Source organism: Ambystoma mexicanum, chromosome 3p (genome assembly GCF_040938575.1).
Source record: "Ambystoma mexicanum isolate Mex_15411 chromosome 3p, UKY_AmexF1_1, whole genome shotgun sequence".
Classification (NCBI taxonomy): Eukaryota; Metazoa; Chordata; class Amphibia; order Caudata; family Ambystomatidae; genus Ambystoma; species Ambystoma mexicanum.
The window spans coordinates 925,444,831-925,468,478 of NC_090925.1; the positions used below are offsets into that span (position 1 = coordinate 925,444,831).

The window sequence follows — 23,648 nt, forward strand, 5'->3', positions numbered from 1 at the left end:
GTGCATAATGAACGTTAGTTAAAATAATATGCCTATGCCTTGAACACTTTAATCCTCTTCTTGTGTCTGTTTCCTATAATCAGTTACAACGATCTCCCTCAGATTTTGATAACGACGTAGCTCTTGCTATGCCCAATTTCAACACATACATTGAAATAGGTTTTCCCTTTTATTCTATGGGTGACAAATGGCCCTTTCCTAAAGTTCCCAATGCATTTGGATATGCGTGTGTTAATGACAGAATGTTTCCCAAGGCAAAATAAATAGACCGTTGTTGATGCACATTGATGACTAGGAAAATGACTATAGGTGTACTGATGGAATTGAAAATGACCTTAACCGAATGCTATTCATGTATTGGGCTACTTGAGTGTTTGAAGTTTGGTGATGTGGCATTCACATTGACGAACAAACAATGAGATACATTTATTGGATTACCCAACTACTTCATCCAGTACTGCAGATGACCCATTTTTGAAATGCAGGTGCTTAGATGCCCAGCAGATTTACAAACGTGGTGCAGAAGCTTGACATGGACCACTGAAAAACAGACTGACCAACACTGAAAATAAGAGCATGTCTCAGATGGCCTTGGAATTTCAGTCTCTCCAAGAGAGTTCAAGGTTTTATTTTTATTTTTAAAGAACATAAACTGTGCAGATTATTCAATGTTATTATGTTCAGGTTGTTCGATGTTAGGATAAGCAGATTATCAAAATAGTGCATCGGGCTAGTGAAGGGTTAGCTACATTATCAGACTTCCTCTCATGTCTCCCATGGGTTTCCTACTCTGTAGCACAGGATCCTTAAATATGAGTGTTCTCAGTTAACAATTGTAACACCTACTCACCAGTGCTAGTGGGTAATGAGGGCCTAAAGCCAACAGCCGTGCCTCTTACTGGTTATTTTCTAAATATGCCCTATTCTAAAACCCCCAGATTCTCGATGTGGCTTGGTGGTAGAAGTGCCAATCTCAGATGCTTTGGTTCGGTCTCGCCCTCAGTCACTCCCTTTCACTCCTCTTCCAGATCTTGCTACCGCCTTCCTTTCTCCCACTGCCTCTTACTTCCTACTCCCTCCAGTCTTCACATGCTGCCTCTCTATCCTTCTTGCAGCCTACTCCTCCGCCTCTCTTTACCTGTCACTACACCACTATCAACTCGTCTCACTGCACCCCTCTTCTCTATCCAAGCCTTGCCACCTTCTCTCTACCTATGTCACCACTACCTTTACCCCCTTCTTCTCACTTCACCCTGACCACTACTCCCACTACTGTCTTGCACTCTATCCACGGCGTCCTACTATTTGCAGTTTCTCACTTTCACTCACCCTTTAATTCCCCCTAGACTTCTTCCTCCCCATCATTTTTTTCTTACTCATATTTTACACAGCACCCTCCTCATACTACACTACACATGCAACTGGTGCCACTCTCTTACAAACACCTCGCCTGCCCTTTGCTCCAGCTCTCCAACTCGCCTTCATTCAGCTCCTCCGTCCTCTACCTGGTCTCTCGGTCCATCTTCCCACCTTCTGGGCTCACCCCTGCAACCCACATTCTGCCTCTCTCTCTCACCTTTTATACTGTGGTTCTGTCTTCCCCCTTCAATTGGCGGCAGCACAGACCGGACTCAGGAACCAATCTGTGCTTGTCTTTTTCCCCTGGGGTTGGGTTACACAGGTGAGTCCAGGCTATTCCCTGCCTGTTCTTGATTCCGTTCGGGCTCCGGTCTGGGTTTCCTTGGCTGCTCCCATGTCCTACTGGGAGGGGTAAACCTAAAACAGAAAAAAAGAACACTGGCCAGAAAGTGTACCAGGGGTATTACGTGACAAGGTGGTAGCATTGATGACATTTGTGGCACATTGGAGGGTTTCAGGGACTGCCCCACCCCCAAAATCCCACTTTGTGTATCTTGGACAGGACTGGCTTTGGCTTTTGTCACGGTGAGCCTCCTGCCAGTGTCCCCCCTTTACTTCACCTGTAAAACGTATTCTACATTCACTTCATTAATCTTTTATAACGCACTTCAAACCAGATACCAGCCTCTAAGTGCAGGACTAGGATTCAAACCTGTGTTGCTCTGCATTGGCTTCCAAGACAAACACGTTGCCACTGAGCTATCCCCCTGGCCCACCTCATCAGACATTTACTACTTCTTACCTTTACTTCGTTTGTATCTTCACATTGTCAAGGGTTAGCAAAGAAGGGGAGGGTTTTGGGGGTCTCCCCTTGTAATGACGAAGTGAATGCTGAAGAAGTAGACATTCCCCCCTGCTCTAGGTGGGGGACTCCGTGCATCCCTTGACACGCTCATGACCCTGACCTTGTCACAAGCAACACTCTTTCATGTCAAGAATCATAATTTGGTTTTATGGCAAAAGCTCTAAGAAATGTGCTTCAGCCTGCATATTAAAACTGATGCATCCCCATGCGATCACATGTAACCTGTACTGTATAATACCTTGCCAGAGCTTTAACGCTTTGAAGTCTGCACTGTTTCAGAGATCCCTTCCCATTTATGCGTGCCTTGCAAAAGCATGCACATGTTTTTTTAAAGTCCTATGAATTGTTGAATTTTTGCCTCCAACCTTAAACACTTGTCACAAAACTGTCATTTTATTCTCGATTTCCTAATTCATTTAGAACTGCATCTGCCTGTGGCTTTTTGCATCTTCAGAAATTGCCGTGGAGTGCTTATCGCATTTTCCTTCCTAGAGAGGTGTACTTTAAATCATCAACGCAGATTTGTGTCCAATCTTTTTTTCTCTTGTTTTCAGAGTGCAGCTTGCCTGATACATTAAATTCATGGTTTCTCGTGACTCAGCTGCATGTCTGGTAAGCGACTCTTAAAAATATATCAAAATCCTGGTGTTTGTGCATTTTTAATTCCTACTATCCGTTTAGGGAGTCTTGTGTATTTGTGCTAAAATGACCTGACCGCAGCAATCCTAATTGGTTTAAATGTAGGACACTAAATGTGAGCCCTGGGAGAGAGAAACTTTATGTAAGCAAAGGGAACATTTATAGTTCAAGCGCTGCATTATGCCAGAACTCCAGCCTAAGTAGGTCTTGTAAAGAGAAATTGAGCAACACTTAGGTCTAATGATATTAGTGGCGGTGTTTGAATTTGGTTCTGGACTCGGCTGGTGTCCTTCTGTACTTACGTTTCACCCCTTTGTTGTGAGTTTATTGATCCCTTGTGTCGAAGCATGAGAGAAACATGAACCAACTTTGTACTCTGGATTCAAGAACAGAATGCAGTTTTTCATGTGACATGTTCCAAGTCAAGCTTGCTGTGTGCTCTGGATAAAGTTCGAATAGCTCAGGTTTTACGTTTTTAGAAGTTAACCTGAAAGATGCAGACCCTCAGGAGAGTAAGAAACAAAACATTGAAGCCAATTATTTTATTCAAGCCCCACGAATGTCCCTCTGACCCATCTGAAAATGGGAATGTAATGCACAGCAGTCAGTCATGATTGGATTTGGTCTATCTTAAAACACTTGCAGAAGTGAGCAACCTTGGTATTGACCTTAGTGTTTAACAGCGTCCTGCAGAAGTGGCTTTTAAGATGCGCTGTCCTCAAACCTTTAGGAAAGATAATGTAGTGTTGCGAGTAACTTGCCTAGTTCTGCCGGTAGCTGTCCTCGCTGTAAGGAAATTACTTCAATCGGCATGCACAAAGTCAAAGTCCATTATGTCTCAATGCTTTTAGGGTCATTTCTTATGTATGTCTTTGATATGATGGCCTTTTTCTTGTTTTAACATAAAATCAATGTGTGTTTACATTAAAAACGGAAGATACAGCAACTCATGTACAAAATAGCTTTTGGATATATTGGTCTCGCACAATAATTTCCTCTTTTAACCACACGCACAGGGTGCTTGACATGTAAGGTAATCCATGAGTTCGAATCAGTGAGCAATCAGACGGACATTAAAGTGAGAACATTTCAGTTGGAAGCAAATAAGAAATTGTTGGACCATGAAAATAATTTTGGAGTTGTGGATGAGGGCCCAAACATATTTTGACTACTGTAGTGGTCCAAGTATTACAACATGTCTCACTGAAATACCCTCTTATGAATTGCGTATTTCTGGAGCATTGTATTTGCCAAACAACTTCTTGAGAGGTACTGTGAGAGAAGAGTTATGAAAGTAAGTGTAGAGGTTTGAAGAAGCCTACTGTAGTTGTACTGATGTTAAAAAAAAAAAAGAAATTATATTACATCCACTACATTTTTAATAATATGTCATTTTGGGGGGCGTGGCCAGGCAGCACGCCATGGCGCTGTGTCTGCTGTGAGCTCCGCAGTAAGGTGCCCAAACCATGCGAAATTGACATTTTAGGACGGGATTCTTCACCTGAGATGTTCACGGATTGCCTAACACACATCGCGTTGGCGGAGGCTGAGATACGGTGCCGCTCGCCTCTGATTCGGAAGCTGTAGCCCGGATTGTGGCGGCGCGGCCGTAGAGAGAAAATGGCGGTGCGCGCCAACATCGCTAATGTATTTGGGACAGATCCCTAGTTAGGCTGGAAGGTGACGCGGCTCCCCAGACAGCAGGAGAGTAGCCAACGCTGCTCGGCACGGCTCCTAGAAGTGAGCGAAAGGGACCATCTGGCTGGCGGGTCGAGCGGTGTGTCCGGCGGTCCTGTGGCTGGGTGCCTTCCCGGGGGGCGGACCTGTCTTACGGGCGCAGGGCGGCAGGTGCCCCGCAGGTCTAACTCAGCTTTGCCGCCCCTCTTGCAAGCTGGAGGGAGGAAGACCGGGAGGAGGAGACCGCTGCTTTCATCGGAGGCATTGGAGCCTGGGAGCCTGGAACGCCTGCAGGAGACACGTTCTGCAACGCGGCCCCTCCACCAGTGCCTTATCCCAAGCAACATCCTGGCTGCAGACTTCGTGAGCGGCCCCGGTGCGTTGCAGAACAGTCGGGCGGAGGTTCATGCCACCAGCCATTACGGCCCTCGGGCAGCCGAGAACACTGCTAGATGTTGTTTGAGGGGATAAACCCCAGCGACTGAGGGATATGTGTGCCTGAGATGGGAATTCCGGTGAAATGAGCCCCCCCCCACCCTCCGCACCGCCCCAAATGTGCTGATCTGGCGGGCAGACCGGTCCTTCAATGAGCCATACTGTTTCTCTCTCTGGGGACTCTAAACGCCTGCGGAGGGCGTGCTCTCGCACTGTGGCCATCTATCACCAGCCTCACTTTGGATTGTCTCCCTGCTGCTTGGCCTGCGGCGGGCAAGGGGGGGGGTCATCCCCTTTTCCTACAAAGTCAGCAAATTAAATTCCTTGCCTTCGGGCATTCCACATTAGACATAGCCTTAAACGTCATAGACATGTGTGTATTCTGAACGGAAGGTGGGAGCCTACCCACTTCCGGGTGACTCGTTGTGGGGCTTTCTGTGTCCTTCAACTGGGTGATTGGGGTAGCAGGCCGAGGTGTGCTGCCGGCGAGTGCATGAACCCTGGAGAAGGAGGACCCCTGTTACCTCAAAATATCTGAGCTAAGGGAGCAGATTTCATGCTTGCCGAATTCCCGGAGGATCCCCATCCTCTCTCTTACAAAGACCACCCTAACTATAAGCCCCTGCGCTGAGGGCGCATTAATGCAAGGGTGGTAGAGTCATTGGCAATGCATAAAACTGCAGGGAAGCGGAAAACGCATGGCATTCAGGCCTTTTTAATGCCACAGCCGACTCCTTCTTCCTGTTCACACACAGTCGCAGCCAACATCCACCCAGCTCCGCCGAGCTCCTGGCACTCAGATATGGCCTTCTCCAAAAGTGACTTTGAAGAGATGCTAAAGGCCCTCAAACAAGATATCACCGAAGAAATCAAGGCTGAAATCAATAACCCAAAAGAATCCCTAGCTCGGTCACTGGCGGACCTAACGGCGCACCTCGGGGGCCTTGAAATCAGGGTCCATGAACTGGAAAATTTAGCCTGTGAACGAACGCACGACAGCGAAGTTCTCTCAGAAAGGGTGAGGGTCGTTGAAGATCAGCTTGAAGATATCTGGGCTAAACAAGCCGACCTTGAAAATAGGTCGAGGAGGAACAACGTGTGTCTTCGCAGCATTCCCTGGCAAATCCAGGATCAAGATCTTCCTAAATACGTGGAAGCTCTATTTAAATCCCTCCTCGAACTCCCATCCTCCGAGGTATTGACACTGGACAGGACCCATCGGGTATATTCCTCAATCCAACTAAGAAGAAACCTCCTCCTGGATGTTCTTACCCCGAGTGCATTTTTTCTGCCAGAAAGAGGAAATCATGCTAGCAGGCAGAAAATCGGCCTCAGTGCAATTTTGGGGTTCATCCATAAAGCTCTTCCAAGATCTCTCCTCATGCACCCTTGCAAATCGAAGACGGCTACAGAGGTGACGGCCTGGCTGCAGGCTAAAAAGATTCGGTACCGCTGGGGTTCCAATGTAAATTAATCTTTGACTTTCACAATCAGCACTACATAATCTCTTCAGAAAATGAAGCTAGTGAGCTGATGACCGAGCCAAGTGACGTAGATGCCCGGGAGCCTCGCGCCCAGATTACGGTGAACCCACGTTTTAACCCTACGCCGAAGGACAAAAGGAGAAAGCTCAGAGGTTGGCATCGCCCAGGAGGCAGAACCCACGGAAGAAGCGAATAAGCAGCAGGGCTGGGGGCCCCCTCGTTATTGGAAGCGGATAATCCCAGTGCCAGTTGAACCTGAACAATGCCTAGCTTGATAATAATCAACATGGTGGATGACAGAGCTCTTTATTTATCCATGCTCGACTAGAGACGATTCTGCCGAACTGGGGTCCATGGCAAGCCCTCATTTTTTACTTGTCGGCAGAACCCGTAAGCAATCTGAGGAGATACGCTTTCTATATGTGAATTCCTAAGCTGAAGTTATGATTGAAGTTCCCGTACAGTAGAGAATGTGGGCACCTGAATGGATGGCGCCCACTATCGTTGACGGTTTGTTCATGTTAGCTGGAGAAGTAAGCCCGGCGCGGGCTCTATTCATATTGTTTTCATTACCCTGTATTCATTGTTTTTTTAAATGTTTGTTGCTTTATCAATGCATTAATAGGCCTGTGTTTTAACCCTGCACACCACACAAGGTTTGTAAACTACATCATAATGCAAAAGTCCTGGCTGAGCTTTTTTCAGGACTCCTCCCCCCGAAACTTCTATGCTGGGCGTTATACAAAGCATGTTACCCAGGGGACACAATCGGGAGGATGGGGGAGAAAAACGACGAACTGGGGAGCCATCTCGAGAGCATGAAACCCTGTTATTAAATGGATCACAAAAGCCAGAGCGAATCCTGAATGGCAGCCCTGAACGTTAATTGTATTACCCTTAATGTACAAGGCTTAAATTCCCCCCTAAAGCGTAATGCCTTGTTTCATAGATTAGCCTCCCTAGACACCAGGTTCTTATTCCTTCAAGAAAACCACCTGAAGCCTGCTGATGAATTTGGCCTTAACAGGCTATACCCCACGAAATGTTTCGCTCCCAGTGGCCTGAAAAAATGAGGGGTCGCCATTCTGGTGCGCAAGGGCATTTCTCTCAATACAGTGGAAGTGGTGCGAGACAATGAGGGAAGGTTCTTATTGGTCGTGGCCATGTTAGATGGGCGCAGAATCACCCTAGTCTCCATATATGCACCGAATGCTAAACAAGATGTATTCTTTGCAAAGTTATCTAAAGCTCTGTCCGACCACCTAGAAGGGGAAATAATCCTTGGAGGTGATTTCAATGCGGTGGTCAACCCCTTAATGGACAAGACTTTACCCCCAACGGCCAATGACAAGAGTAATTTTAGAGCACTTACCGCACTGTTGCGGGAACACTCACTCATTGAGGTATGGCGTTACTGCCATCAGGAGGAGCAAGACTATACATATTTTTCTGCGGTTCACAAAGGGTTCTCGAGGCTAGAAATGTTTCTCATCTCAGATTCACTAATTCCCTCCGTGATAGAGGCGGAAATCCTCCCGGAAGCCCTTTCAGATCATTCCCCAGTGAGATAAACAATGTCCCCCCTTCAGGCAACCCCAGCCCAGAGGCCCCCTTGGCGATTAAATGAGTTTTTACTGAACGACCCAATAACTCGAACTCACATAAGGGAGGTTATTGAATTATACTTCAAGGAGAATGACAATGACAACATGGGCTGGGACACAACATAGGAAGCTAGTAAGGTAGTGATTAAGAGGGTATTTGATTGAACAAGCGGCACAAAGGGGTAGGCCCAGGAAGCTAATGCAGACTCAATTAGAAGAAGAGTCCCGCAGGCTCGAAGCGATACATAAAGAGAATAGTTCCTGACACTCTTTGAGAGACTTGCGGACAGCTAAGAAGGCCCTTGAAGTGCACCACATGGCAAAGGCAGCTCACCACATGATGCTTACTAAGCAATACTTTTATACAAGGGGGAACAAAGCCAACAAACTACTGGCGGCAAAATTGAAAAAACAGACAATGCGAAATAGGATAGATACCCTACACGATGGCGAAGGAAGACACGTTTCCTCAGAAGAGGGTAAACTCCAGATTATTGAACCCTTTTTTAGAGAACAAACAGCCCCGCACATAAGCGATATAAACACCTCCAAAGAATTTATAACAAATGTGAATCTCCAGCAAGTCCTACAAGCCTTGGGAGACCCCTTGGAAGACCCAATTACCACACAAGAAGTAGAGGCAGCAATCAAATCCCTTCCGCTTGGCAAAGCTCCGGGCCCAGATGGGTTTCCGAATAAATTTTTATAAAGCCTTCAGGGTAGAACTCACACCCCACCTCACGAGGCTATTCAACTTTTTATGGGAAACAGGTACTGTTACACAAACAATGGCAGAGTCGACTGCGACACTAATTTTGAAGCCTGGGAAGGACCCAACTGAGTGCTCATCCTATTGCCCCATAGCCTTGCTTAATATGGATGCAAATCTTTATAGCAAAATCATAGCCTGGCGGCTGGGGGAGGTTCTACCAATAATAATACATAGGGACCAGACAGGGTTTATTCAGGGTCGGTCTGCGCATGACAACATCCGCCAAGCTATAGATTTGGTGGATTTAGCCCCTACGATCCCGACCCCCCTCTCATTATTATCATTAGATGCCCATAGAGCATTTGATAGTACGTCTTGGGACTACTTAAATCTGGTGTTAAAGGGCTTCGGCTTTGGGCCGAAATTTTCCAGGCTAATCCTGTCAAGTTTCCAAATCCCCTCTAACTGAATAAAAGTTAACTTGCAGCGATCGGCCCAGATAGCCTTGGGTAAGGGAACCAGGCAAGGCTGCCCACTATCCCCATTGGTATTTGCTTTAGCGATGGACCCCCTGGCCCAGCAAATTCATCTTCACCCGAAGATTTAGGGGTTTGAGGTCGGGGGGCAGAGTCACAAAGTGGCTCTATATGCAAATGATGTGCTCTGTTTCTTGAGAGAGGCTAGAACTTCCCTCCCTGCCCTCATGACCCTACTTGCCCAATTTGCATCGGTTTCAGGATTCACAATAAACACAGCTAAATCAATGGGCTTGAACCTGTCGGAAACCCCTGACACTCTGGCTGTCTTGCAGAGTACATACCCCTTCCATTGGAAGAGCACACACATCACGTATCTGGGTGTGAACTTGACCCCAATTTATGCAGGGCTACTGAAGGCCAACGCCCCAACCTCTTAAAAGACACTAAGGAGTCCCTGCTGAAGTGGCTCTCACAAGAGATATCTTGGCTTGGACGCATTAGCGCAGTTAAAATGGTCTTGCTTCTGAGGCTATTATACACGTTCCAAGCCCTCCCAATACTGATTCCAGAGCGAAATCTTCTCGAACTGCAAAAAGAAATAGGCCGCTTCATATGGCAACGGAAAACACTAAGAATCCAACGCAAACTATTAATGCATAATAAATTGCTAGGTGGCTTGGGGCTACCCTCAATTTTGCTATATTTTAGAGCAGCCCAAATAGCACCCATATTGAGCTGGACTAACCCAACTGAGACCCCTTTATGGCATTATATTGAACAGCTAACTGGGCCCAGCTGAAACATTTGCCATTTCTCCTGCGAGAGGCGGCGAGTTATCGGGGATCCCTCCTCCACACAATGGCAACTACGCTTCGATGCTGGGATAAGGCCTGCACGCAGAGAGGTTTCCAATCAGGCCTTGGCCCACTTTCTCCTGTTACGCAGAACCCAGACTTTACCCCAGGGCTCCAACCCAACTCTTATCACCTTTGGTCTATTGAGAAACCACTGAGACTGCAAGAGCTTTATGTTGATAACTTGCCCCTGACCTTTCACCAGTGTAAAGAGAGATTTAATCTCCCAGAAATGGAAAGATTTAGGTATATACAGCTCTGTCATTGGATAACTAATCCGACTACGAGACAGTTGGCCACAAGAGCTCCCACAGGTTTGGAGCTAACTGCTGTGGAAGGCCAACTCACTCATAAGATAGCTACTTGCTAATGTCTTCTGGAGAATGTTCCAGAGGACGAAAAGCTCCCCTATATGCTGGCATGGCAGAAGGGAACTGGGGATCACTATTTCTCAAGAATCTTGGTGGAGGATTTGGGGTAGGGCCCACAGATCCTCAAGATGTACTGCAGTAAAGGAAGGGGCTCTTAAACTCTGCTTTCGGTGTTGCTTCTCCCCGCAAAAGCTACACACACTGAACCCAGACTACGCAGATACATGCTGGCATAGATGTGGGGTGAGAGGGGACCTAGGCCATCTGTGGTGGCACTGCCCTATCATACAGTCCTATTGGTTGGAAATCAGATCCAAAATTAGAGGGATATCTGGGGCTCAACTACCTATGGATCCGCTTATAATGCTGTTGGACGATGCACCAGAAGATGGGTTTTACCCGTTATCGGGCCCTAGGGCCGAACTGACTACTCAACTACTTATGGCAGCTCACCTCACACGAGCCTGCTTCTGGAAAGAGGCAGAGGGTCCTCACAAAGCCTATTGGTGGGTGAAGGTTTGGGAAATGTTTGGAATGGAAAAACGTACGGCTACAATTGCGGGGAGAATACCCAAATTTGGCTGCATCTGGGGACCGTATTTGGAACACGTAGCTGAAAAAGAACATATGTTTTATCAACCAAAACTGGTCAAACTTCTGCTTAAGCTGTAACAATGTCTGGATATGAGTGGGCCGGGCCGGATATGGTTGGACGAGCGGGGATTCTGCCTTTTGAGATGTAAAGTAGTTAATCAAGAATGAAGTGTGGTATTTTATTTTTTTTTTCTTCTCCTTTTCTTCCTCCTTGTGTTGAAGCATCACAAAATGTTAAACTGTCTTATCAGGATTATTTGAGCGTTTTGATGTGTTGATGAAATGTGTTGATGAAGTTCTAGAAACGTTCTAATCCAGTTAAAATGAAATTTTGAAGCGTTGATTATCAGGGGTATTAATGCTTTATTGTTACTGTGTATTATGCGATGAATTTCAAGTTGATCAAAATTTCAATAAACACAGAGCACCACAGAGCACCACGAGTTTGAACCCCGGGTCTGCACTTAGAAACCTCTGGGTATTAAGCATGTTATAAATAACCTATCATATGATAAGAGAATATGACCTTGTCACTTGAATTATGCATAAAGAAATTTGGGTGACAAGTCTTTATTCTTCCCAAACGATTCCAGTGCTAATGTGTACATGATTATTTTCCTGTTTATTTAAAAGATTGTTTAAATAAGAGAAAAAAATAGATTGAGAAAGTATGTTAATGCATGAATGTGCTGACACTTTTATCCACAGTATTTCCTTCTGTGTCAAGCTTTGCAACTGGCAACTCCTTAATACATTATTTTAATTGATAGCATTTTGGTCGTTCAACTTTCACATGTTAAAGGAATATTCTGAATTGTTTAGCTTATTAATTTGATTCAGAAACAGGACCATTACATTTCTAACAGTACAAACAATCATCAAAAAGCTGCCGATAAAGTGCACAGAGAGCAGGCTGCATCATTGCGCATTTATAGTTTCAGGGGGCCTTCTTGATGTAAGACATACAAATCTGAGGGTGCTCATTATTGTGGTATAATTTAAGTCCCATAAATTGGGAAAGCATCCTGAGCAATAATGACCCTCCCAAATACCCTAAGGCTACTAGCACATTGTGTTACGGTTTATTACACCGCACACGCCATCTAGGGAACTCCTTCCCCTACAATGGATGTGGCGCACAATGAAGCGCTTGTTTTTATTTTTAATATACTACAGATTCTTTTGAGTAGGCCTCCAACCCGTCTCGCACCCAACCTCCAGAAACACCCCATGTCACAATGGACTAGGAACCAAACCGGTGTGTATCAGTAAGATATTTAGTAATTCATTATTTAATAAAAAAAGGAAAATCAAACAATTTCACAGCCACCAATGTTGTGGCAACACAAAATGCAATAATCTCTACAAAACCATCTGGTTAAGATACACTATTACAGTGAATTCTGTTTTTTTTAATGGCAAACAGAAAAAAAAACTATTTACCGCAAAGTGATAGCACCAACAGTTAAACACTCCCCCGTGCAACACCGCCACCCAAACATCAATTAAACTTGATTCCTTTGAATGGAAGGCAGTGGTAAGGAGTAGGAATATAGGAGGGAAATCGGATTTGGCGTGAAGCCCACCACCACAAGATGGGAAGCCAGCAAAGAAAGGGAAAACCCATTTTTGGAGCAAAATGCCAGAATGGGATTTTGATTTTTACTCACAACTGCTAGCGGACTGAATAGAAGAAAATACGTATTGCTTACACTTAGGAGATAGGAAAAGTTTTAGAGAATACTAATCAGCACACCACGGCAAAATAGACATGAAGTAGGAAAATTGGTTCTTGGGAGAAAACCCATGCAAAGGGAAAATACAGTGGCAAATGGAAATTTGTTATACTGAGCCTTACGATGACCGGCAGCTCAGGAAAGGGGCTTAGCTTACAATAGGAAAATCGGTTTTCAGTGACAAGGACAGAAGCTCATAACAGGTAGACTTCTAGGCAAAAGGGATTGCTTACTGTGGGAACAACGGTTTGGGTTTAATAGGACAGGTGAAAATAATAATTTTTTGGTAATGTACACAATACACTGACACATTTGGTTTTTAGTTACAAGGAGAATTATTTTGAGGCAACACTTTAATGACTATAACAATTAAATAAAAACCCCAGGAACAAGATGGTTGATTTCGAATTGCAACAATCTTGAACCATGAATTTCGAAGGGGGAATTAATTGATTTACTTAAAAAAAATACTAAGGATTTATACAGACAACTGAGAGGTTTTTCAAAGGAGATATGCTAACATACACAGTCAAACAAGAGATTCTTCTTATGGGGAGTTGACTGAATTACACTGGCAATTTGGGGTTTTCATTGAGGATATTGGATGCACTGCTACAAAAATGAAGGGCTTATGCAATTTAGGGCTGGGGGTATTGCTACTTACATAGCAAGCCTTGGTTTAAAAATCAGGAAAGCCAGCTGCATCTCAGGACCTTCTGGAAAGAAAAGACAAGGGTCTGGTCACTGCACCCTCAAAGATGGTACGGGTCAGCAGCCTTCTCTCTGTCCTCCTTTTCTGTCTCCCCAGTCTGTGTGTGTCCTGAGTCCTAGTACAGCCCCCTTATATAGCATAAATTACATCACTAATTTTACAATCTAGGGGGAGTCCCCTGTAATTATCCCTGCTGCTCGGATTGGACAGTTACCATTCCTATCTCAGCCCACTGTCAGGATTGGTTCAGGGGAGGAGAGCACCATCTGTCTGTATTTATTACCATCCCTTTTTCTCATTGCAACTTTTTGGCAAAAACTAGTTATGTATCATAACTTCATAATTATACTAGCCACTGCCATATGAAGCATATGCGGTTTTCTTTGATCAAGGGGAATTAGATAAGCCGATCGCCAAATCCATATAATGTAGCATGGCCATGTGGCACATTTTTGTCATTGTCATAAAATGTACAACAATTATGAATATGTAAGTGCTCAAGCATGTTCCTGATTTAATTTTCCACCTTTTCACCAACTCACACGTTTGTAATATGTTCAGATCAGCCAGAAAACTAGTCTTACTGGCCATTACAGTCCCCAAAGTCCCAGGTAAATGCAATTTATATCCCCAAAACCCGCCTGGAAATGACATGAAAAAAGGCATAAAAACGAAATTAATCCTCATTCTATTGCTGCGCAAAAATGATAAATATGAAAACATTCTTTTAATATCAATTGCGAGTGCCTGTTCAACATGTGGGAGGGACACCTCATCACCCACAGCCATCTGTCTTATTCTGGGCTCAGCCTGTGACCAGACAGTTTTTGTCAGGAGTGCCACTCTATTAAGAGTGGCACAGGACACCCAGAAAGGGTTTGGGTGGTTGTGCCAAATAAAGTGGACAGATAAGAACACACACAGCGGAAAGGAAAGAGAACGAAGAGTAAGCAAGAGTAGCAAGGGAAAAGATACAGAATGAATACCCTCTTGGGGTGTATGCAGATATAGGAAAAGAGTATTCCACGAACCTTGGAAATACTCTAGCCTTCTGCACAGTTTGCTATAACAGAGGCCCACGCTGATTGCTCATGACTTGGAACAGCAGCTCTGGGTGTCTGTAATGTAGAAACAGGACAAGGGAAGGGGCAGAGGTTGACTGATGGGAACCAACAGACAAGCTCTGTACAAAAGGGTCTACAAACAGTACAAGAGAAGATACTACAGACAAATCCAGTAAATGAGGTGATAGCAAACTAGTAGAAGGAAATGAAAGGAAAGTTGTGTAACAGGATAGGATAGCAGAGGACAGTAAGGAACAAGGTTGAGAGCTCAGAGGAGCAGGAAAGCAATGAGTAAGCCCACAGGGGTAGGACTGTAAGGTAGAACGCCCAGAGGAAAAGGGCTTAGAGCAGCAGAGTAAAGCAGACTGCACGGCAAGGATCCCGTAAGGGCCGGGCAGTAAGGAGTGAACCCTGAGGGACAGGGCCGATGAACGTAGAAGGTAGCATAGGACTGTAGAGAGCTGCTAGGCCGAGAACCCAGCGGAAAAGGTAGGTAGTAGGCAGCGAAGCGGGATAAGCTGCAAAGTAGGAAGGCCCAGAGGACAAGGGCTGTAGGTAGCCAGAGAGAGGTAGGCTGCAGTAGCAGGGAGCCCCAGAGGACAAGGGCTGAAGGCAGCCGGAGTGAGGCAGGCTGCAGGGCAGGGAGCCCAGAGGACAAGGGCTGAGGCAGGAAAGCAGCAGAGCGTGATCAGCTGCAATGTAGAGGGTACGCAGGGCAAGGGCGGAGGCTGGAAGGCAGCAGAGTGTGATCGGCTGCAATGTGGAGAGCCCGGCAGGGCAAGGGCGAAGGCTGGAAGGCAGCAGAGCGTGATCCGCTGCAATGTGGAGAGCCCGGCAGGGCAAGGGCGAAGGCTGGGTAGGGCAAGGGCGGAGACTGGAAGACAGCAGAGCGTGATCCGCTGTAATGTGGAGAGCCCGGCAGGGCAAGGGCGAAGGCTGGAAGGCAGCAGAGCGTGATCCGCTGCAGTGTGGAGAGCCCGGCAGGGCAAGGGCGAAGGCTGGAAGGCAGCAGAGCGTGATCAGCTGCAGTGTGGAGAGCCCAGAGGAGCAGGGCTGTGAGGCAGGGAGCCTGGAAGGCTATGGCTGGAGGCAGCAGGGTGGAGCAAGCAACAAGGCAGGGTCCATGCAGGAGTGAAGGTAAGCAGCATACAAGATCCGTAGAAAGAAGCAAAAGGTGGAGGAAGAACTCTCAGATGCAAGAGGCTGAGCCACTTGCAGACAGCAGCCTTTATACTGCCTAGCCCAGCACAGAGGCAGGCTAATTGGTTGCACCTGGCTAAACACACCTGCAGGCAATCGGCCACCTCCCTTTCTGTTCCTGGGCTGGTGGAAGCAGGGCAAGTCTCTAGGGCTTCTGGGGGGTGTAGTTCCATTGATAACCAATAGGAACAGCCAGGAATCAATGCTTGTACAGGTGCATTATGGTATGCGTAGTTTGTTGGAAATAATAATTAAGCAGCAAAGTCTCGCAAATGGGAAATAAAGTTTCCAAAGTAAATATAGATAGATCCAAGAGTCTGTTGTAAATAAATGATAAACATATAGTCCAAATTGAGTGTAAATGGATGCGCCCATGGCGCAGGCATGACAGTTTTATGAGTCCCTTTGAAATTAGTGTGGGCTCTTTGAAGTGAGTGCTACAATGACTCACACCTTCTGGTCATGCTTCAGCCACATTGTGCCTTCTTCGAACTCCCTGGACTCCTGCCAGCCAGTCTGCAGAGTAGGGAATTCTGACGCCTCCAGCAGGATCACATTTTATTGCAGGGTTGTTCGAGGAGAGGTGTGATATCCAGCTGGAAGTGGGGCTTGTCAGTGTGAAGTTCCTGCCTCAGCCAGAACAGGTTTTTCCTGAAGTAAGTGTCTCTTCAAATGTGACTGGAGTTTTGTGGGTGAAACATATTTTTTTTTTTTGTATTTGGTTTACAAACAAACCTTTACAAATTCTTTATCAAAAACAAGATACAATATGCTAAAAGTTAACAATTGCAATCCATAATCAGGGTGCACAGTATAAAAAAGTAGCAGCTACCATTCATAAACCATCGTAAAATAGCTATGAACAAAAGCAGAGCAAAAGGGATAAAAAATAAAGAAAAAAGAAGAAAAAAAAGAAGGGACAAAAGAAAAAAAGAGAATAGTGATGATATGCAAGTCAGCCACTCATTACATTAATCACTCTAAAAAATGGGATGATTCGAAAAGTTAGTGGTTTATCATCTCCGCTTAAAATTCGTGACCATCGCTGTTTAGCATCAAGTTCTGTTTTTGTGGTCGGAATCATATCGCTGAATAAAGTTTGCTTTTCAGCTAGCGCTGAACAAGTCATATGTTCAATTGACTCAGATTGGTCCTTTAGTAGACAGAATCTACAATACGCCATAGTTTCTGAAAGTTGTTTAGTCTTCGCCAAAATCTCTCGTGTAGGTAATAGATTGAGACAAAGTCGCAAAAAGCTGTTTCTTATCGATTTGTCTGGAAATGTTTGTAGATATTGAGGCAGTTGATTTAGGGCACGCACATCAGTTACACAACTCAGATCAAGTATATATTTTGCTTTCATAGTTAAGATCCAATCATTATTGTTTAGTCTTTTTTTTTTGCGTGCTGTGGGGTATCGGGTAATATTATCCCCATATATATGGTCGCCGTAAATAATTTCACTGGGAAAAGGATGGGTGACCATATATATGGGGACAGGGGCAAAAAAAAAGAAAAAAAGATTTGGGGGTTGCAGGGGTGTCCCCCGCATGTTCCATGCAATAATGTCACCACAAAAAAACGGCCATTTTTCAGCGATATTTTTGCATGGCGAGATTTTTGTGGCGACATTATTACATGGAACCTGCTGTGGACGGAGAATTAGCATGTCTTCAGAGATACCTTCAGACTCCATTATTTGATTGCATAAGGTCTTCTACATATTCAAAACAATTTGTTTTGAAGATGATTCTTAATATACATTTGCTTTGGTCACCCCCCACATCCTGTTCTGCTTCCTGACATTTTCTGTGTGAGCAGTGATATCTTTTTCCATGGTGGCTTTTTAAAGCCGTTTTTATTTGCAACTACATGTGCAGGCCGTTTTTGCTTTTAATGTTTAAAAATCCTGCTTTGCAGGTCACAGGATGCTTTGATTCCTATTTCTTGGGTGAATTTACATTGCTGCTTGTTAAATTGATAATGATGGGGTAGGCCCCTTTGTCCATGGTTATTTAATTTTACATGAGCACAAAAGCAAACCAGGCTGTTTTTGTTGCAATGTTGAAATTCTTGCCACTCATGTAAAATAAAAGTAAAGCAAGGTCGTTTTTGGTTGCAGTGTTTAAATGCTGCTGTTCAGATGAAAGGGACCTCTGTTTGGGGCCTTTAAATGCACCCCACAATTGTTAAAACCCCCTTTGTCGACAAGGCAATTTATGCACTGTCCCATTTGCACAGCATAACCTGCCCACTCTCCCTTTTGTGAAGTGGAAGAAGACCTAGCATGGCCTACAGTGTTTTACCTGACAGCGTTTGGGGACCCTTGACCTGCTTGAGTTCTTTTAGATCATAATTGAACCAAGGTTCAGTTAACGGGCTGCGCAGCCCACCAATTACATATCACACAACCATTAGTGCCTGCCCTACTCTCTGCTACCTTGGTAATTCCTTCAGGCTCACAAGTTTGCAATCACTCATAGAAGTTTTATCTGCTTTGAGAAAAGTCTCAGACTTTCTCGTGTTCTTTAACACACCTTTTGCTCATATCTCAAAGCCCTCTGTTGCTTTAATGTGGGTTTTCTGGTTAACATAGTTTTACCCATTCTGTTTTTTGCTCCTTTTCGTTATCTCCCCTCGGCTGCACATTCACTCTGTCAGCATCATAATTCCAGCAACTTAGTTTCTCTTGCTTTCTGAACTTCATGCTTTTTCTATGAACTTCAATCTGAGGCTTTTCGGCAACGCGCCTTCTGCATGTGAGCACTCCGATACAATGTAATGCTTTACAGCCTGATTCATGGAATTATTTGCGCCGAAAAACAGAGTTTGGTGCGCCATTCTGCCCGCAAATCCCTGTTCAACAAACAGGGATTTGCGGGCAGAATGGCGCACAAATCCCGTTTTTCGGCGCAGAAATTCCATGAATCAGCCTGTTAAGCTTTGCATACGTTTCAGTCAATTTCACTCAGAGGCTTTCGATAATGTGCCGCCGGCATGCGACCACTCCGATACAATGTAATGTCTTCGGTTGCATACGCACACCGGGTTTCAAGGAATCTCATTGAAACTCACTGTTTTCCGCTTTCCTTTCTTTAGTTTCTCCCATTATCTGCTTTGTAGGAATTGAGGTCAGGGTCTTACTGCCTGCCCCTCAAACGCCACTGGAGGACTCTCTCGCTCAGGGAAGCAAGCACTTCTCGGCCACACCAAAGAGACCGTTCAGCTTCATGTCTCCCTTCTCTCTCGTTCTCCGGCTCCTTGGAGACACAGCTCCCTCGCCACGCAATGACACTTTACCAGGCAGTGTCTTCCTCCATCGTCTTGGCGTTTCATTCTCTTCCGGTCTTCTACGAGCTGTGCTGCTGTCCTGCTACTGCATTCACGTCAACTTCATCTCTCTTCTTCAGGCTTGACCCTCTCCCTTTATACACCCGTATCTCTTCCAAGGGGTTTCAGGTGTTTTTAATTCTCCATGTTTGCCTGAGGTCGGACATGGCTGTTGAGAATACTGGTGTGCCTCTTTAGTCATCTTCTTTGTCCTAGTACCAGAGTGGTGTTCTACATAGTAAGAGTGTATTACTCCTAGTTCCCTCTTCCTCGTCTCAGTACTAAGTAGGTATTTTGGGAATTGAAGAAATGGGACTGATAGTATCTCATGAAGGCTTTTGTTCACAAAATACACTTCTTGGTGCCTGCCCAAAATATAAGCAAGATTTTACCACTGTAAGATATTTTAATGCTAGCTGTACCAGTATCGACACTATACAATCCCACTTGTGTTTACTGTGCCCAGTAATGGAAATGTTCCTGCGAAAACATTCCTGCTGGCTGTGCCCATGGAGGCAAGTATTTGCCATTGTAAGAACCCTCCTGGTCACTATGATGTAATGCCAGTATTTGTCACTGTAGAAATACTTGTCTTGACTGTGCCCAGTAATGACAGTATTGCGCTGTAATGTACCTTTCCATGGTGTGAGTTAGGTCGCCCTGCCTAGACACATGGCAGGAATGGAGGGGCTGCAAACCAACATGGATGCCGCAAAAACATTTGCACACGCTTTCTCTCTCTCTCTCTTTTTCTCTCTCTCTCTCTCTCTCTTTCTCTCTCTCTCTCAAGTATTGGTTGGTTTCATGGCAGTTGAACAGGGCAGTAATGTACAGGGTCCTTTAAGAGTGGAAGCCTTGGTTTCTGACCCAGACTGCCTGTTTATGGACAGTGGAACCAATGTACTCTCACTTTTGTTTACCAGGTGGAATATAAAGAACCGTAGACTTCAATATTTGAAAAGAGAAACAGCCATAGAGTGATAAACGCTGGCTTGTGCAACTGCCAAGAAGAGAGAGTCACTCCCTCACAGGAAAAACAAGGCGGAACCACGTTGTCAACCTGGTAGGCAGAATATCAAGAGAGCCCACGGACTGCTGTTGCTTGGTGCAAGGCGGAGAACCTGGATAGCCTGGTACCCCTAAGCAGAAGGAAGCAAAGTCAAGCCAGGAGCATGTCCAATAGAAGCAATGTCATGATCCCATCAATTCCAAATGGCAGAAACCTCAGAAAGAAGCCTGACTGTGCAGACCAAAGCCAGGTTTGAGACATGGTACTGGTCTAGCCAGAGACAACAAAGCCCTGAACGACCTGGAAAAAAGGTACACAACCTCGTACCAAGAGCGGGAGGAGGGTAATGAGGCCTCAGCAGAGCCTATGCAGACCTGAGTGTCCAAATAACCAATGAAGGGGTGAAAAAATGTATAAAAGGAAGGCTGAGAAAGCTATACGCCCACGGAGGGATGAGAGTCCATATAGCTCAAAAAGGGGCGAAGAAACCTATACACGCAGAAGGCTGAGCAGGCCTGTAGTCCAGGTTGGACTGAGAATCAAAATACCCCAAGAGGGCGAAACAAAAGCACTTTATCCTGTGAAGAGGACAAATACAGGCAGGGCAAGAACAATTCAAAATCTACAACGGGATAAGAAATCCCATAACTCTAGTAAGAGGCAACAAGGAAGGTACGCCAAGACGCCAGAGACGAGAACATTGAGTATTGTGAATACTGACCACAGGTGTCAGGATGCTCTATAAGTTACACAGAGGAGAATGCATCCTGAGTGACTGGATAAGTGTCGAACTGTTTGAACATACTAAAGATATCTTTTTGCCACAAGGAAAACCAAGACATTTCTTTCTTTCCTTTGAACTATAAGGACTGGCCCAGGATCAGAAAAGACATTGAGAACTCTTTGGGTGGGGGTCAGAAACCATCCACCAGAGGCCCAAGTATAGTGGGACTGAAACCTACTTAAGTCAACTTATAAGGTTTAGTTTTAGTGGTAGGGCGAGCATAGGATAGACTAGGTTTTGGACAGAGGACAGAATTTATGCGAGACATCCTGACGAGCACAATTTTATTATTTTCTCTGAAGTTAGGGAACCACCATCACAGATATAGGGTCAGTTGGGGTTTCCTTTCCTGTAATAAAACTGGTTCAACCATGTCTTCTGGTCTGACTCCTGTGTTTGAGTTACCACAACCATATACATACACGTTTTTAGCCCAGTTAAGAGACCCTTTTGGCTTCATAAGGTCAGCTATTCTGTCATCAGTAGTTGATGTGAAATGCAGTTCTCACTTGTGAGTATTTTTTGTTGGAGCATACCAACACAAAGAAGTACTTGGCATGGCTGCTTCAACTTGTATGTTACTTTACTGAGATGGCATGTTTGTTTTTACTATTTGTATCATAATATATTGTCCAATAAAAACATTGGTTTAAAAAGCTGCTCAAAAGTTGGGCCCACTCATCCATACATTACTATAGATTATCTACAGTACTCAAATCAGACGCATTCTTCCACAGTAGCAGCAAGTGCATTTGCATAACCAGGGCATTGTGTGTCCAGTAGAATCACAGTATGCAGTCTTTATAATGAATCATTTATGCAGACATACTTTTATATCAAAATTTTTAGAACGAAAACACATATTGAAAATATATATATGGGTGGGGTAAAGGGTTAAATCTTTTCGACAACGGTGGGGGTGGGTTTTTAGGGGTGGGTAATAAGGGTTTGGGGGTCCCCTCTTCTCCCCCGCACAACAAAAAATGTTATGTGTTTTTTCAATATAAAAGCATTAAATATAAAAGCGTTCAATATAAAAGTGTTCGTTATAAAGACATGTAACCTAGAATCAAAGCAAAGTGCACTCATGCTGTCTGTGCCCTGTGTGTGGTCAGAATTGACTAGTTGTGAGAACACTCAGAGGGTTCCAAGTAAGGCCAGTATTTTCCAATGCGTAAATCCCATGTTGGCTGTGCACTGTAAGACCAGTATTTTCCCCTGCAAGAGTATTCCTGTTGCTGATACCCAGTAAGGCCAGGAACCATTGAAACCTGAGACGCACAGAGAAAATATCACAAGTCACTCTTTTCTCTCTCTCTCTTTTTCTTTCTCTCTCTTTCTTTCTCTTTCTTTCTTTCTCTTTCTTTCTCTCGCGCTCTCTCTCTCTCCCTCTCTCTCTCTCTATCTCTCTCTCTCTCTCTCTCTCTCTCTCTCTCTCTCTCTCCCTCCTCAAGGAGGACTCTGGGAGCCTCGTCGTCGTCCTAGTGTGGGCAAGTTAAAGAAAGTAGAGAAATTAGAGAGCGGAAGAAGCCCTTGGAGGGAACTACAAGACTTGTTAAAGAAGTTGAAGTTAAGACACCCTGGAAGATGCTTAAAGAGAACTGGGGAACACGCTAGGAGAAGGGAGTCATTCTGCTAGCCCCACCCGGACTTTTTTTCTCTTTGTTGTGAATTTTGGAACCGCTCCTTTGTTTATGAAGCTTGGAACATTTCCTGAGCTTGAGAATGCTGAGACTTGAGACTTTTACCCAAGAGAAAGGAGTAATTCTGCTGGGTTTTAGAAATAACTATTTTTCTTATATTAGGATTTGTGTTTAGTGGTAGGGATACAATAGGCGTTTGGGCTAGGACCGGGACTTTTTGATTTGGACTAAACAGATTTCTTGTCTGCCCAGGTTTTAATTTGTTTGAGGTAGGGAATCCACCTCCAGTTGGGGATAGGTAGGTTTGTTTATTCTATAAATAGGTCTATAACAACCACTCTGCCACCGTTTAGTCAGTCTCCTCATTCCATGCCTCCACAACTCCCAGGTGCTGGCAGCAAGTCTGAGGTTAGGAGATGCCTTTTCCTGCTGAAGAATCAGGCAGGGTCAGCAGACGGAGCCTGAAGTAGGGAGGGAGGGGGTGACCCAGCCTTTGTTCTCAATAGGCCATATTTTCAAAGCGCGGATTGTGGGCAATGAAGACTGACTTCACAGCAGTCCCCTTCATGCCCTAGGCATTAGGGAGGCCAGTCTTTGTATTTGTGTTCTTTTAAAATGTGAAGAATATATTTGCATTATGGTAGAGTGCAAAGCACTCACAACATAATATAAATGCAAAATGCTTTTTTTTCTCCAAGTCACTTTTTGGGACCCAGAGTGTTCCGGAAAATGGAAGTGTGGTCTCAAAGCGCCCATATCGGGGAGCCCCCATTGTTTCCACTTCCGCAAAAATCATTGAGATTGTGAACAAGGCAGGTACTACTGAATCAGTGCGCCTGCCACAAGTCAGCGTATCTTCTTCAGCAGATGCAACTAAAGATTCTCTGCAACACATTTGTTTAAAATTGTATTTTAACTGTTTTTTTCATGTTTTGAAGAAATTCTGTGATTGTATATTCATGGCTTTTACTTCAGAATTAAAAAATAAATGCAATTGATTTTGTTTAAAAAATCAGTTAGGGGATTCTAAGATGGCCACCAACTAGAGAGGACATGTAGAGTCACGCTCCATCCTGGGGCCGGTATTTGAAGAGTGC

At 44.9% G+C, this 23,648-nt stretch overlaps 1 protein-coding gene across 4 annotated transcripts in view; it reads left to right on the forward strand.

The window, feature by feature from the left end:
• Nucleotides 1-23,648, forward strand: part of UQCC1 (ubiquinol-cytochrome c reductase complex assembly factor 1) — a 999,068-nt gene that overhangs the window by 345,567 nt on the left and 629,853 nt on the right. For all 4 annotated transcript variants that reach the window (XM_069652211.1, XM_069652212.1, XM_069652210.1 and 1 more), the window contains one exon: nt 2,779-2,836. In XM_069652211.1, coding sequence (XP_069508312.1) covers nt 2,779-2,836 — 58 coding nt within the window. The remainder of the gene's footprint in view (nt 1-2,778; nt 2,837-23,648) is intronic.